The sequence below is a fragment of the Piliocolobus tephrosceles genome, chromosome 19, assembly GCF_002776525.5.
Source record: "Piliocolobus tephrosceles isolate RC106 chromosome 19, ASM277652v3, whole genome shotgun sequence".
Classification (NCBI taxonomy): Eukaryota; Metazoa; Chordata; class Mammalia; order Primates; family Cercopithecidae; genus Piliocolobus; species Piliocolobus tephrosceles.
In genome coordinates, this window is record NC_045452.1 from 28116331 (window position 1) to 28132802 (window position 16472).

Here is a 16472-nt window from a genome sequence, read left to right on the forward strand (position 1 = left end):
AATAGTCATGGTTCATTTCTGCATGTACAGCTTTAAGAATCTTATTCATAATTCATTACTGCTCTCAGCAAAGTCAAGTTTCTGCCAGTTGAAATAACTAAAAACTATCTGAAAGTATACTGACTCAGGAAAGGTGGTCTAATTTGACACTACCGTCAAAAAAAGGCAATTGCGTGAAAATTGTCATTAGTCATTCTTCTGAAATGAAGACAAGGAAAACATTTATGAAAGAAATAACATAATTTGTGGATTATGTATGTATTTATTACCCATCCAAGCATTAGCAGCCCATCAACAGAATACCCAGAGGTACACAATAAACATTAGCTATCTTTAATATTTTGCCAATTTTCAGCTATATTAAAACCATGGTTTTACACATAATTTTGAACTCTGTTTCATGAAGGTGTATTTGTTCAGGTAAGTGGATATAAATGTTTTATGTAACGGTTTGTAAGCTTTTAAATATTTGGACATACAGAGATTTGTAGTCCTGCCTTAGGCCCCACAGATGCTAGGGGTGGACTCGCTGGGAAAAATGCATATATGTTGTGGCAATACTTATAAAATGTTGTATGGATGTAATCTTAAAAGATTATCACAATGTCAAATATTGTACATTGTGTATTTAGGTGAAGACTGTGAAAGAAAATCTGAAAATCAGAAGGAATTGAATGCAGATGAAATCTAGAGCTAAAATATTGCTAATAGCAGCAAAAGGGGGTACTGTGGAAGAATAACTTCTTATGTACCCCACTTCACTAAACATCATTCTATTTGTTCTATTCTCCGTTTCTGCCAGTAACATGGAAGTCTAAAGGCTTGCATTTTGTTTTTAGTGCTAACTAATGAAATTCCAGAAGCAGGCCTTAAAAATGCAAAGTCTTCATAATTAACAGTAAGTGTTGAGATAGATGAAGGGCGTATATCCCCTTCTCTGTAGCTACAGCAGTGGAGCTTTCTCTGCATATAAAACTTGTTCAACTACTCTGAGTATTTAATAAGGGGCTAAATTGAGAACAGGAATATCCATCTTCTTGTTCCGTGCAACAGAGATAGTGGGAGGGTATTCATGAGTACAGCCAATTATTCTGGAATAGTCCTACCCTATCCCTGGAAGTATAATGAGAACAAGAGTCTTTTTTTTTTTTTTTTTTTGAGGCGGAGTCTCGCTCTGTCGCCCGGACTGGAGTGCAGTGGCCGGATCTCAGCTCACTGCAAGCTCCGCCTCCCGGGTTTACGCCATTCTCCTGCCTCAGCCTCCCGAGTAGCTGGGACTATACAGGTGCCCGCCACCTCGCCCGGCTAGTTTTTGTATTTTTAGTAGAGACGGGGTTTCACAGTGTTAGCCAGGATGGTCTCGATCTCCTGACCTCGTGATCCACCCGTCTCGGCCTCCCAAAGTGCTGGGATTACAGGCTTGAGCCACCGCGCCCGGCCAAGAGAACAAGAGTCTTAAAAGACTCCTTTAGCTGGGTGCGGTGGCTCACGCCTATAATCCCAGCACTTTGGGAGGCCAAGGCAGGCAGATCACTTGAGGCCAGGAGTTTGAGACCAGTCTGGCCAACATGGTGAAACCCCATCTCTACTAAAAAAACATACAAAAATTAGCCAGGCGTTGGTGGGGGCATGCTTGTAGTCCCACCTACTCGGGAGACTGAGGCACCAGAATTGCTTGAACCCAGTGGGCAGAGGTTGCAGTGAGCTCAGATCTTCCAGCCCGGGCAACAGAGCAAGACTCCATCTCAAAAGAAAAAGAAAAAAAAAGACTCCTTTAGAAATTGTTGCTATGGGCCGGGCGCAGTGGCTCACGCTGTAATCCCAGCACTGGGAGGCCGAGGCAAGTGGATCACCTGAGGTCAGGATTTTGAGACCAGCCTGGCCAACATGGCGAAACCCCATCTCTACCAAAAAAAAAAAAAAAATACAAAAAGTAGCTGAGCATGGTGGTGTGCACCTGTAGTCCCAGCTACTTGAGAGTCTGAGGCAGAAGAATTGCTTGAACCCAGGAGGCAGAGGTTGCAGTGAGCTGAGATCAAGTCACTGCACTCCAGCCTGGGCAACAAAGCAAGACTCCATCTCAAAAAAAGGAAAAAAAAAAAAAAAAACAAGGACACTCCCCACTTCCCCAACACACACAAATTGTTGCTATGTCCTGTGAAAATGGCCTTCAAAAGAAACCTGAATTTTTATTTGTTACTTGATACCTTGTCCTCCTGATAATGGTATAATTGGCATCTCCTTGTTTCTAAACTGTATAAATACCTGTCATCACTCTTACCAGGTTAGAAGAAAACCCCTTGTACTCTCTTTCCCAACATGCCTGGAAAGAGTCCTGTGACTGTTGGTTTTCTCACTTTCACCAAGAAATTGAGATTCTTGTCTCATTTGGCAGGTCCCACAGCAGCTGTCCCTGGTCGTCACTCAAACCACCTCCAGTGGTTGTTCCTGGGCCTCCAGTGACTCCCTACGGCCTCTGCCCATGTGGCCCCTGTGGTTACAACTGTGGCCCTCCTGACTCATTAGTAACTCATTCTCCCACTGCACAGCTCAGGCTGTGTTGGTGGGAAACCTTTCTCCACCCCTGGTGCTTTCTTCCCGGGAAGGGAAGCCAACTAGCCTACCCTGATCCCACTCAGCCCCTGAGAAGGGGCAGGGACTTCAGCGGATTACCAAACTGGCGGAGAAGGCCTGGGAAGGCCCACCCACAGACAGCATGTGTCTCTGCCTTGCCCTCCTGCCAGCAGTCACTGCTGCCTTGAAGGGCAGGCCTCTGCAGCTTGCCTGCAACTGGGTCTCGAGCTCCCTCATTCTGTAGTTCAGTGGGCAAGTGCATTTGACCTGACTGCAACCAGCCTCTATCAGTAAAAAGTAATCATGTGGACACCTGCTGACCCTTTTTCTCAATCCATTCAGAAGTCAGGTGGTTAAGAGAGGCACTATCTCAAGAACATGCCCCAGTCGGAAGCAGTGGGCCAGTGTGGGCCAGGCCACTCCCATGGCCTCCCCACCAGGGAAGTTAGAAAATCCCCATCTTACCTCCTTTTTTGTTGCTTCTTTTGAGATAGAGTCTTGCTCTGTTGCCCAGGCTGGAGTGCAGTGGCGAGATCTCGGCTCACTGCAGCCTCTGCCTTCTGGGTTCAGGTGATTCTCCTACCTCAGTCTCTTGAGTACCTGGGACTACAGGTGCCCACCACCATGCCCGGCTAATATTTATATTTTTAGTAGATACGGGGTTTTGCCATGTTGGCCAGGCTAGTCTTGAACTCCTGACCTCAAGTGATCCACCCACCTCAGCCTCCCAAAGTGCTAGGATTATAGGTGTGAGCCACTGCGCCCAACCACCATGTGACCTTCTGACCCTTTTTAACTGTGTGAGGCCTTGGGTGAATCATGAGACCTTTTCGTCTTCCCACCTGGCAACAAGTGAGACAGAACTACGTTCTGCCCAGGTCTAGGCGTCCCCTCAAAGAAAACGACGAAAGGAGTCTATGTGTGTCTGCAGGGGCCTAGTGTGGTATGGCCATTTCAGTGCAACTGAAGATGACAGGGACACCGAAGTGGGTACAAAGCAACCACCCATCTCATTTGGTTGTCCCCCTTTTCTAGGCCTCCACTTTGAGGGCAGGAGCTATATGTGTATATGCCCCTCACACAGAAATCACTGCAAGGCTCAAAGAAGAAATCTCACATTTAATTCTGATAAAGCTTAAAGTGGCATTTACATAAATGAACATGCTTCTGAGTGAAAATAGTACAGCTACCGGCCCTTGTTTCCCTGAAGTGATAAACCACATTTTCCTTATTCCTAAATAGTCCGGCACACCATAAATAACCAAATGCCCAAATCCTAGATGCATATGTTGCTATATTCAACATATAGACATATTTCAATATGAACCCATATACACCTTTTTGTTGTTTAACAAAACACGTGTCTTGGTCAGAAAATGTTACTGAATTTTACTTTAACTACCAGTAGCTTTAAGAATAAATGAGAAGCACCACTTCTGCATTCCCAAGCATGAAGCAAGTCCTGGAACTCCCCACGAGGCCCTAAGCCCAGATGGACCAAGAGGAGGGGAGGCTCGGCAGCCCTGATCTACAAAGGGGCCTCCCAGCAAGGCCAAGGAGTTTGGGGCTCTGTCAGGAGCAACAGGCCATCGGCTTCCAGCATGGGTCAAGCACAGAAACACCCAGACAATGCTCCACCCTGGCCAGGTCCCTCTCTCAAATCTGGTTCTCAAAACCAGTGGCTCTGCCTTCTCTAAATTGCAGGCACCAAAGAAACAGGATTGCCCTTGTACAGGGAGTCATATAACTCCCCTCTAAAAGGAAATCAGTCCAGGAATCACACACTGTGATCCTGCTGTCTCCCCAGATGCTATACCACACCAACCCTTACATTCCCAAGAGCAGAGGCCAAGATTGGGGATTCTTCCAAACGTAGGGGATGCGCCTTGTGAAGGACATGAGTAGAAAGCATGACTGAGCCGCTGACACTCCCTAATCCCCTTAATCCCACAGACTCAGCATTTGGGGGAACACTTGCTTGTGACTCATGAAACCATCATCCATCAAACAACAAGGTAAACCATTTTCTTCCCATTGATGTTTCTGGTCTTCAGCCCCAGATAACGGTGGCTGTTCTTCTCTGGCTGCCCATACAGCATGTCAATAAAGAACTCAGGCTCATCTTTGGCCTTAGATCGTGAGGTCAGAAAGCTGAACATGGTTCTCAGCTTACGGCACAAATAGGTCATTGCTTCCACTTCATCTGATGGCTCCTCATACACAGGCTGCTTCATTTCCTCGTATGCAGACAGAATTACAGCCTGAAATAAGTTGATCAAGACACAGATCATCACCAGCATGAAAGATGAGAGGAACAGGACCCCCAGAATCCTGTTATTGGAAAATTCAGTGTTCTGGAAAGCTGAGACACAATAGGAAAATACTGTCTGAGTGGAATGAATCAAGTTACTGTAGTTCCATTCATGCTGACCAAACACCAGGTAACCAAAAGCCATATATACAAAGAAATATATGGACACAACAAATGCCATGTGGCAGATGCCAGGGAGGGCAGCCTGGATGGCCCTCTGAGCCAGGCGCACGTCGTAGAAGAATCGAGAATACCTGAGGGTCTTCAAAATTGTCAGAAATAACAGGAAACCCAAAATTATCCTCATGATGTGATCTACCTGAGAAACTGCATGAAAGGGAATGAAGTCCTCAGGGTTCGACAAGTAAAACTGAATTATGCCAGTGGCCAGGAAATGTTTCCTGAGAAAGAGCACAATCAACACAGTAAATATGCATTTTAAAGCAAAGTTGAGCAAATTATACACACTTCTCACATAGGAAGCTCTTTCTTGCATAATGATATAACCCTCATCCACAACGTAGGCTAAGAAAAAAATGAGAATGGCCACATACAAGTAGATTTCTGCTGAAGTTTTTCTGTCAAAATCAGCAAGTGAAAAAGAGTGCAGAGATATGCTTGTGTTGACAACTCCTAACTGAGAGACCTCAAATATGACTGAGATGCTACAGAACAGATTTACGTCTGGATTAAAAGTTGTTAATTCCAAAACCACAGCCCATGTCTTCTCATCCAGCCAATTGCTTTCTTGAAGTTCTTTGAGCCTCAGTGTGGAATTAAACTGCTGCTGTTTTGGAAAAAAATAGAGTGCATATCCTCCAGATCCATAGGTGTGTAGTAGTCCATAGGAATAATACAACCATTGCTTTCCTTGAGGCTTATAAGTAAATCCATTGGTACTCTCATCTATGGCCTGCTTATCAACTTCATTCCAAAAGCCAGAATAGTTTTTTGTGTCTTCTGGGTCAATGCCATATTTGGGATGACAATGAATTTCTCTTCTGATGCTGTTTTGCACAAACTTTTCGGCAGGTAGACACATTTTTTCACTAGATTTTGCTCTCACTTGTCTCATCAATGGAAGGCCAAGGATTTTAGATGAGCTTTCAGGAAGAAATGTTGGATTCAGGTCATTGTGTAACAAAGGCAACAGCACGCTGTTTAGCCATCTATAGATGTCTTCTAGCTTAGTCACGTTAGCAAGATCCATAGAGAACCGATCACGAATAAACTGGTTATAGTAAAAGCTGTCAATGTGACGTAGTAGGATGATAAGGATCAACAGAAGGGCTAGAAAGATGAAGTGAGTTAGAATGTAACTCAGAAACAGGAGTGCTCTTCTCTTGATCCTCTTCTTTCTTTTGAATATTCTGATTTCATCTTCTGTAAGGGGTTGGTACATCCTCGTGCCTCGGATTCGGACAATCTGGTCATGTATCCTCTGCATTTCTTCTGGATGCATTCTCATTCCATCCAACCTGATCTCAGTATATTTATACTTGGTTGACCACGAAAGGTTTTTGCAATACTTGAGTTTATTTGTTCTGAAGCCTGACAAGAGTATAATTTTAGATGGCTGCACCAGAAAAACTGACTGACAGAATGAACAAAAAGATGCAAAGAGCCATTCTATTGACTTGTCATAGCCGTAAGTCAGTCCATAAAATACGATGAAGAATGAGGATATGCTAGAAGTAGCAAAAACCAAAAACCATGCAACATAAACACACCACCAAGGCAGGATGATCCGGGGTTTTTTCTTAAGCTGCTGGAGATCCTGTTGGGAAGGATGCTCTTTGGAGGGGACATCCTGATTGTCTTCTATGTTGTTATTGAAATTTGTATTTGGCCTGGGGGTCTCTGGGGTCTTGATTTGTGCTTTCCTATGCCTGTGCTTGGGTTTGGAGGTTGCCTTAGGAGAAGGCTTTGGAAGCCTGGGCTTTCCTTTAGATGCAGGTTTTGCAACCTCCCTGGGGTGTGCCTTAGCAGTTTCATAAGCATGCCATTTTTTTAAGCATTCTTCCCAGTGCTCACTTGCTTCTGACATTAGAGGATGATTTTGAGGAGATACCTCCTCTAGATCCGCTTGAGGTTTCCTCTGGGAATAGGTGAACAAAAAAGTTATTAATAATTGCACAGGGATTGTAATTAAGACACTTTCAATTCCTATCATCATTGATCTCATGTACCTCCTCTCTCTTGACTCAGTTTGTTCTTGTCTATTTAGATTAAAGAACATAATGTTACAAAGAAGAGAGCTTAGCAACATTGCTAAACAACAGGACAATCTCTGGAGCCTATTGAATGTTTTAGCAACAACACTAGCAAAAATAGAGAACCACATGTGGTTTTTCTGGAGATTACTACTCACATCTATAAAGAAAAAGTCTTTTCTGGTCAGAGGCTCATCTGGATGGGTAACGTGAAATGTTCTGTCCAAAGTGGTATCGATAGAAAGCCATTTCTGGCATATGAATAGCCAAATGTGCCTGCTAAACAGATTTTCCACTTTGATTCTACTTAAATACCAGCTAGGTGAATGACCTTCGTTGTTGTGCCACACACGGATGGAATGGATGTCCCCCAAGTCACTTTTTGTCGTTAGGAGGAAAGTGTTGATGCTACCTCGGTAGAGAGTTGTAAAATGTGGATGGCTTAAACAATGCACATCACTGGTACTCACAGTTCCTCTAAGTTGCACAAAGACATTGGCCCTGGTCCCAGACCCCCAACGACTTCCTGTAAAAATAGTCACCAAGTAGCATAAATTATCATAAGGATCATTATCTGGTAGAACTATCACATGGCCCCGAAGATGCTGGTCAATTTCATCCCTGTATAAGGCCCAAAAAGCTAGGATCACGTATAAGAGAATAATGGAAAGCACAGTGAAGAGAGTCACAGGGTTTTGGTGAAGGCTCTTGATGATGTTTAACCGTAGATCCACAGGATTAGGGATCACAATCACCTTGGCCATCACATAGTGGGTATGCAGGTGAATGTTGGTGAGTCCGACTGTGCCCAGCTGTCGTCTGGCCCTCACTATGTTCTTGCAGATGCAGTGCACGTCATGCCAGCTGGTCTTCTCACCAAGAACGCAGTAACCCTCTCTCCATTCACTCTGGATCCCATACATGTCCAAGCACTGGATGCTGAAAACAGAAATTCTCACTAGCTTGTCATTAGGCTTCATGACAAAACCAGGTGCCTGCAGAACTATGGATACAGTACAGTGGGGAGAGTGGCTGTGCTGAGCTATGAGTTGCAGCAGGGACATGGGGAGGCAGACTACACGGGCCTTCTTCACGGTGCAGGCCGGGTCAAACAGGGCGCTCTGGCTGGCAACTGGAGGGATGTCATGAGGCACTAGGAAGGTGGCGACCAGTGCTGTGGGAGTGATCTGACTGCCTGTGTACACCAACACCGTGAACAGCACCATCACCTCTGTCACTATGTGGACCAGCACCTCCCTAAGCACTCTACTGTCCACTTGAAAGCTAAACCCACCTGTCGTCTTCTTTGAGGACCCATCAACATCTCCGTTGGGTCCCACTGTGAGATTAAAAGCTGCAAAGGTCAAGTTTTTCCTGATGAGGTACACTTCCGCTACATCAGGTGTAATCTCTAGCACACTACCATTATCTGCAACTCCTGTCATTCTGAATCCAAACACCTGTACCGAAGTGTTTTCCTGATCATTTAACCAAGGAAAGGGGTCATTTGTGAAATCACAAAACATTGTGGAAATGGGAGCATTTGCAGACAGACCAGGAACACTGCTCGCATTGAGTGTTGGATAAAAACAATTTCTGCAGTGTTTCTCATTTCCGAAGACCTGGGTAACACCCCACTTTTCAACTTTCTTGACATACATGTTGAAATTAGGGGTTCTCATTGAGGTGGTTTTGTTCCCTGGCACTTTTTTGGCCAGTATTGTGTCTGATAAAGATTCTATTACATAGAAAGGATCTTTAACCACTTGGTGAGGAGAAGTCATTTTAAGAATATTAGACAAACTAATTAATATTCCAGTGCTCACGATTTCTATTTGTTCAGATCGAAAGCGTTTATCTTTTTGTTGATACTCTTGTAGGGCTTGATTTGCTTGCCATATCCTCGTGGTGGCACGTTTCTGAGCATCCCAAGTGAATTCAGAGGGTTTCTGGGTTAATTTGGTAATAGTCATGACTACCTGGCCAATTTCCACCAAAGTGCTTACAGGAAGAAGGAAAGACTGATTGATGAGGTGTTTTCGGAGATTGACTCTGTCATTTTGGAGAGGTAACTCAGTTTTCATGTTATTCAAAACGGAAGCTACTATATACAGTAAGTAACCTGCAGGTAAAAAATCCTGCTTTTGAATCAAAGTAGACAGCAATGAACTTGGTCCCATGGTGAAACTGAGTAACTGATTCAACACAGTCTTTGATGAATTTTTGTCAGTGGGAGCTTGTGCAGTGGCATGCAAAGTCACCTGAGAAAAAGCTCCTAGAGAGTCATAGACTTGGACATATATCTTCAAGGCATATTGATTAGCCACCATACCAACAGGGAGAAAGGAAGGGGGTGATGTGGCCTGAGGCCCCAAGTACAGGATGGTCCCCAGGGTATTCTCTTTTACTGAACTTATTTCACCAACACTGTGCAAATCAGAAACAATTATTTTATATGTAAGAGGGACGTGCTTATCCCTAAAATTACTACACTGTACAACAAATTTAGTAATAAGTGCAATTCCTTTAGCTGGATTAATTTTGCATTCTCCGATTTGAGGGCCATGGTTAATAATAAAGGAATGCCTGAAGACTGAGGTAGCTCCACTCCAACTTGCTAGATGTAGAGAAATTGAAAACTCAGCTTCCAAAAAATGCTGAAAAGCAAAAGCTTTTATAGACAGATAAGCACCATTCCTTCCTGTTACAGTTTCCCCCATCCAATCAAATGGCATCTCATCACCTGAAAAAGACAAAATTGACCATGTATAGAAATCACGGCTTGCACAATTTGTGCAATTTAGGAACAAAGAAAATCTATCAGAGACAATGAAGGTTCTCTGACAATTTTCGATACATGTGATGTGGGCTATGGCTTTTGGTCCTTGGAGCACGTGGACCCTCTTATCAGAAAAAGCTGTCCTAGAGTCCTTCTGAATCACCATTCTGAAGAAATACACGTGGTCGCCTTTAAGTGTTTCTGGCAAAAGTGTCAGTACAGGGCCCGTGGCCCAGGGCCACTTCAGATTGGCTTGCTCGGGGTGACAGACTTCCTTGCTCCCCAGGATTATTCGATCCCCACGGTAGTTTCTGGGATCTGAGGTACAGTACCAAAAGAATTGGAGTCCCTGTAACGGGCTGTCCGCATCTGGGTCCGAGGATGTGGACCCGTCCAGAATCAGCTGCTCTGTGAAATTAGCTGTTATGTTGACATCACCAAGCATCACCGCCTGCAGGGAACTCCTGACAATCCAGACATAGACGGCGTCCGAGTCTTTCACCTCGGGCATCTTGGGGTTCCTTGTAGTGATGGACACCGTGAAATTAAACACATACACTCCCCACTGTAACGAATTGCTGGGGATGTGAATGAACAAGGGGCTATTCCTGATCTCGAGCTGGGGCAGATCCAAGGGCTGCGTCCAGTCGGGCGCGTGGCCCACGGCGGGTACTGAGAACACCTGCCAGTACTGGGAGATGGCAAGCGCAGCCGGGCAGTCCAGCTGCACCGAGGCGTTGATGGTGGCCTCCGCCTTCATGCTCAGGCGCACGGGGGCGCCCCTCTGGTCCGTGTTGATCCTCACGCGCTGGATGACGCAGGCGTTTATCTGACAGGACACGGACGACTCGACGGCTCTGTGGCGGGACGAGTTGACGGACTGCAACATCAGGCGCGCGGGACCGTCTGTGGGGCACTCGGTGCGGGCCACGAAGCCCGGTTGGGGCCGCGGGTCCGGCGCGGCGGAGCGCGGGAAGACGCGGGCCGCGGGGGAGGCCGGGCGGGCGGCGCCGGGTCCGAGCAGCCGCAGGCGGAAGGCCCAGGCCAAGCGCCGGGGCCAGCGCGGTAGCGACGCGGACCACGTCAGGGAGAGGCGACCGCCGCGCGCCGTGAGCTGCAGATCGACGAGCGTGGGCGCGGCGGGCCGGGGCAGGCGTTGGGCGCTGAGCAGGACGCGCAACACGAGGCAGTACCAGCGCCACCTGGCCCCTCCACGGGGGAAGCAGAGGCTGCCGCGGCCGCTCAGGACCACGCCGCCCGCCCTCACCGCGCTGGGCCGCAAACTGAGGAGGGCGCGGCCGCCGCGCACCCCGAGGCCCTGGGCGCCCCTGAGGAGGACTCCGGGCGGCCCGGGGACGGCGGCTTGTGCCTCGCGAGGAGCCGGCGGCAGCGGGAGGTGGCCGAGGCTCAGGCCCAGGCCGAGGCCCAGAAGGAAGAGAGCGGGCCCAGGCCTCATGGCGCCGACCAGGGAGAAGCTGGGAGGCGCCGTGGAGGCCGCGAGGCGCGCCCAACTGCCGCGGGGGTCGCGGGGACAGTGGGGGTCTTGGGGACAGTGGGGGTCTCGGGCGTCGAAGGCCACGGGCAGAGGGGTCCCAGGTACAGAGTCCCAGAGAGCAGCTGTGACCTCGGAGCTGGGGGTCAGTCGGCACTGGGGGCTTTGCGGGGACCCCTCCCCTCTCCGTCCCCAAGTGTGTGCAGGCCCAGGGTCAGGATGGCTCAGGAGGGCAGTTCAGCCCGGTGCAGACCACAGACAAGGGGCTTCAGCAGGAAACCTTGGGAAAGCCAGTCACAGCGTGGGAGATCAGGAGGGAACTGTGAGATCCCTGGGTGCACAGGAAGGTCTGACTTTCGGTTCCTTTTTTTGGGTTCGCTTTGCTCTTTTCTTTCTAGCTGGCTTGGGGTTTTTTTGTTTTGTTTTGTTTTGTTTGCTTGCTTGTTTTTTGAGATGGAGTCTCTCTCTGTCACCCAGGCTGGAGTGCAGTGTCATGACGTCAAGTGATCCACCCACCTTGGCCTCCCAAAATGCTGGGATTACAGGCGTGAGCCACTGTGCCTGGCCTCATTCTTTAACTCCATTTTTGCTGTATATTTTGGGACTTGATTGATTGATTGAATGAATGAATGATTTTAGAGACAGGGTCTTGCTCTGTTGCCCAGGCTGGAGTGCAGTGGTGCAATCATAGCTCACCGTAACCTTGAACTCCTGGGCTCAAGGAATCCTCCTGCCTTAGCCTCCCAGACTACAGGTCTACACCACTACCGGTGATTGATTTGAGAGCTGATTGGCCCACAGGGTGCTGATTGGTGCGTTTACAAACCTTGAGCTAGACACAAAGTGCTGAATGGTGCCTTTACAGTCCTCCAGCTGCACATAAAAGTTCTCCAAGTTCCCACTAGATTAGCTAGATACAGAGTGCTGATTGGTGCGTCCACGAACTCTGAGCTAGACACAGAGTGCTGATTGGTGCATATACAATCCTCCAGCTAGACCTAAGAGTTCTCCAAGTCCCCACCCTACTCAAGAGCCCAGCTGGCTTCCCTTAGTGGATCCCGCACCAGGGCCGCGGGCGGAGCTGCCTGCCAGTCCCGCACCGGGCGCCAGCACTCCTCAGCCCTTGGGCGGTTGATGGGACCTGGCGCCGTGGAGCAGGGGGCGGCGCCCGTCGGGGAGGCTTGGGCCGCGCGGGAGCCCAAGGCGCGGGGAGCGGGGTTCGGACATGGCGGCTGCAGGTCCCCAGCCCTGCCCCGCGGGGAGGCGGTTGAGGCCCGGCCAGAATTTGAGCGTGGCGCTGGCGGGCCGGCAGTGCTGGGGGACACGGCGCACTCTCTGCACCTGCTGGCCCGGGTGCTAAGCCCCTCTGCCCCGGCCGGTGGCTCCCAGCGCAGGACCCACCGAGCCCGCGCCCACCCGGAACTCGCGCTGGCCCGGGAGCGCCGAGCGCAGCACCGGTTACCGCTCGGCCTCTCCCTCCACACCTCCCCGCAAGCAGAGGGAGCCGGCTCCGGTCTCCGCCGGCCCAGAGAGGGGCTGTCACAGTGCAGCGGCGGGCTGAAGGGTTCCTCACGCCCGGCCAGAGTGGACGCAGAGGCCGAGGAGGCGCCGAGAGCGATCGAGGGCTGCTATCACGTTGTCACCTCTCACTAGCAAGGGGAATTGTATGTGCAAAAGCATTGAGACAGGCAGGAGAGAGATTAGTAGTGTGTCTGGGGTAAGGGGGAGGATAGTGAGTGGGGGAAATGTAATTGGAGAGACGGGCAAAGACAAAGCAGGCAAGGGCTTGTAGGACATGGTAACTAACACCGTTGGATTTTGTCTCACGTGGGCTGGGAAGCCTTTGGATGGTTTTGAGCAGCAAAGGGGCCTGACCTGATTTCCATCTTGCAAGCATCACCCTGCTGTGGGGAAACAGCAAGAGGGGAAGAAGGTAGGCCAATGAGGAGGGCCCAGTGAAGTGGAAGGGGCAGGCCTGGGTGTTGGAGGGTCAGCTGGTGCGTACATGAGCTGATCTTGGCTTGGTTTGGGTTTGTGTGTGGAAAAGACAGCACTGGTTAATGGATTAGATGTCAGAAGGACCAGCTATGTAATTTTGGGGGCCCTCTGCCAATGGAAAATGCATTGTTCCTCATTCAAACGTTATTTGGAATATCTGGACAGCTACAGCAGAGCATTGAAGCAAGCACAGGGCCCTTTTATGTGTGAGACCGAATGTGACTGCCCAGGTGCACACCGATGAAACCGGCCCTGCACATCAGATGTGAGTAAGAAAGAGCAAACGAGGACGACTCCCTGTGCCTGTCAGGAAGAGGTCTTTATCAGGTGTGATCTCAGGAAGTTGCTGCTTTGATAGATCAAACATGGTCACATGTCAGCAGTTTCCTGTTGGTCATTCTGATCCAAGTCTGGTATTTAGGGGTGCCGTGGAGTGAATGTGTCCCCCTGAATTAATATACCGAAGCTCTAATTGCCAACTTGATGGTATTTGGAGGTGTACCCTTTGGGTGGTATAATAATTAGAGTTAATTAGGTCATGAGGGTGGGGCACTTACCGTGAGTGTATTAGTCCATTTTCACACTGCTGATAAAGACACTCCTGAGACTGGGCAATTTACAAAAGAAAGAGGTTTATTGGACTTATAGTTCCACGTGGCTGGGAAGGTCTCACAATCATGGTGGAAGGTGGAAGGCATGTCTCACGTGGCAGCAGACAAGAGAAGAGAGCTTGTGCAGGGAAACTCCCCTTTTTAAAACCATCAGATCTCATGAGACCTATGCACGATCACAGGAACAGCATGGGAAAGACCTGCCCCCATGATTCAATTACCTCCTACTGGGTCCCTCCCACAATACCTGGGAATTCAAGATGAGATTTGGGTAGGGACACAGCCAAACCATATCAGCAGCCTTATAAGAAGAGGAGAAACATCCCCCCTCTACCACCATGCACATGCACATGCTAGACAAAGACCATGTGAAAACATAAGAAGGCAGCAGTCTGGCCAGGCACAGTGGCTCATGCCTTTAATCCCAGCACTTTGGAAGCCCGAGGTGGGTGGATCAAGAGGTCAAGAGATCAAGACCATCCTAGCCAACATGGTGAAACCCCGTCTCTACTAAAAATACAAACAATTAGCTGGGCCTGGTGGTATGTGCCTGTAGTCCCAGCTACTCAGGAGGCTGAGGCAGGAGAATTGCTTGAATCCAGGAAGCAGAGGTTGCAGTGAGCCGAGATCGTGCCATTGCACTCCAGCCTGACAACAGAGCAAGACTCCGTCTCAAAATAATAATAATAATAATAATAGTAATAATAATAATAAATAAAAAGGCAGCAGTCAGCAAACCAGGAAGAAGGCCTTCTCCAAGAACTGCACCATGCTGTCACCCTGATCTTGGATTCCAGCTTCCAGAGCATAAGAAATAAATTGTTTAAGCCACTCAGTCTGTGGTATTTTGTAATGGCAGCCAGAGCAGACTAGGGTAGGGGAAATAAATGCTAGGACTGAAGACAGATTAGGGTTCTCAGTGGTCACGTAGGGAGGAGGCACTATGGAGAAGCGGACAGACCCTGGAGTCCTCTATTTAAAGCTCCAGCCAGAGTGGAGCTAGAGGAGGAGGGCAGTAAGGCAGGAGAGCAGGGAGGTGGTAGGGGGCAGTCCTGGAAGCCAGGGCCAGAGGGTTTCAAGAAAGAGGGCGTGGCCAGCCATGTCCGATGTGGCTGAGGTCAGACAGATGAATGGCCACTGAATTTGGGAACAGGGCATCTTTGGTGTCCTGGACAAGAGCAGTGTCAGTGGTGTGGTGGGGCAAAAGTTTGAGTGGAGTGGACTGAGGGGGAAATGAGAAGAAGATAGGGAGGTGGAGATGACCACATACAATTCTTTGGGTAAGTTCTGCCGACATAGTGCGGCAGTAGCCAGGGAGAAATGGGAGGGGCAAAGGGTACTTCTTACTGATGATAAACTAAGATTTACAAAAAGATATAAAAAAGAATAAAGATCACTCATATGCCCATACCCCAGCTAGAGAAATAAAACAATTCCAATAGGACTGTAAGCCTCAGTGTATCCTTCAAGGGAGGATCCCCAGCCTCCTCCCAGGGGTAACTATTAACCTAGGTCTAGTTTTTATTCTCTTGCATTTCTGTATTGTTTTATTATGTAGGGACAAGTTTATTAGGAATATACTGTTTTGCCTGTTACTAGACTTTCCATAATGCCATCATATTGCATATATTCTTCTACAGGCTATAAAGATCACATTGATTCATGTAGCTTTGGTTTATTCATTTTCATGACTGTTGAGTATTTTACTAAGGCTGTTTACTAGAGTTCATCTGTTCTACTGGTGGTTGTCAAGGTTGCTGTCTATATTTTTCCATTACAAATAATGGTGCTAAGCACCCTGGGACTGGTTTTCTCACTATTGTAACCAGTATGTTGGGTAAACAGATCTTACATTTTAATAAAAAGAATGTATATATCCCCCCACAAACCCCTGCTCAGGCACATGCATTGCCTGAGCCTAGTTCTTTCCCACTCCTTGGCTAAAAAGTTCTTGGTTCACCTTTGATTAGAATAAAGTTTCCTTGGCTGGGCACGGTGGCTCACGCCTGTAATCCTAGCACTTTGGGAGGCTGAGGTGGGTGGATCACCTTAGGTCAGGAGTTCCAGACCAGCCTGGCCAACATGGTGACAACCCATCTACTAAAACTACAAAAATTAGCCGGGTGTGGTGGCGTGCGCCTCTACTCCAGCTACTCTGAGGCTGAGTCAGGAGAATCGCTTGAACCTGGGAGGCAGAGGTTGCAGTGAGCCGAGATTGCACCACTGCACTCCAGCCTGGGTGACAGAGTGAGACTCTGTCTCAAAAAATAAAAATAAAGTTTTCTTCAGCCCATGTACTAGTTGAACCCATGTACTAGTCAGAATTCTATTGACTAATACACAGTGAAGTGAATACATCATTGCTTATTAACTTCTCCCCTCCTCAGCCAGGGCCTTTGCCCTCTCCCCAGGCTGCCTCTGGCCCCCAGGCTGGAAGTGGTAGAGGAAGGGGGTGGGGGCGAGGAGAGATCTGACCTGGATCTCTGCCCCCCAG

At 48.4% G+C, this 16472-nt stretch overlaps 1 protein-coding gene across 1 annotated transcript; it reads right to left on the reverse strand.

Moving 5' to 3' along the window:
* Positions 1–3673: 3673 nt before the first annotated feature.
* On the reverse strand, positions 3674–11353 carry PKDREJ (polycystin family receptor for egg jelly). Its single transcript, XM_023221736.2, has one exon. It carries the CDS (start codon positions 11331–11333, stop codon positions 4578–4580), a length of 6756 nt encoding a protein of 2251 aa, XP_023077504.1. The 5' UTR covers positions 11334–11353; the 3' UTR covers positions 3674–4577.
* Positions 11354–16472: the final 5119 nt, after the last annotated feature.

Coding starts and splice junctions, on each gene's coding strand:
- PKDREJ (XM_023221736.2), bottom strand. CDS start 11,333: ATGAGGCCTGGGCCCGCTCTCTTCCTTCTGGGCCTCGGCCTGGGCCTG.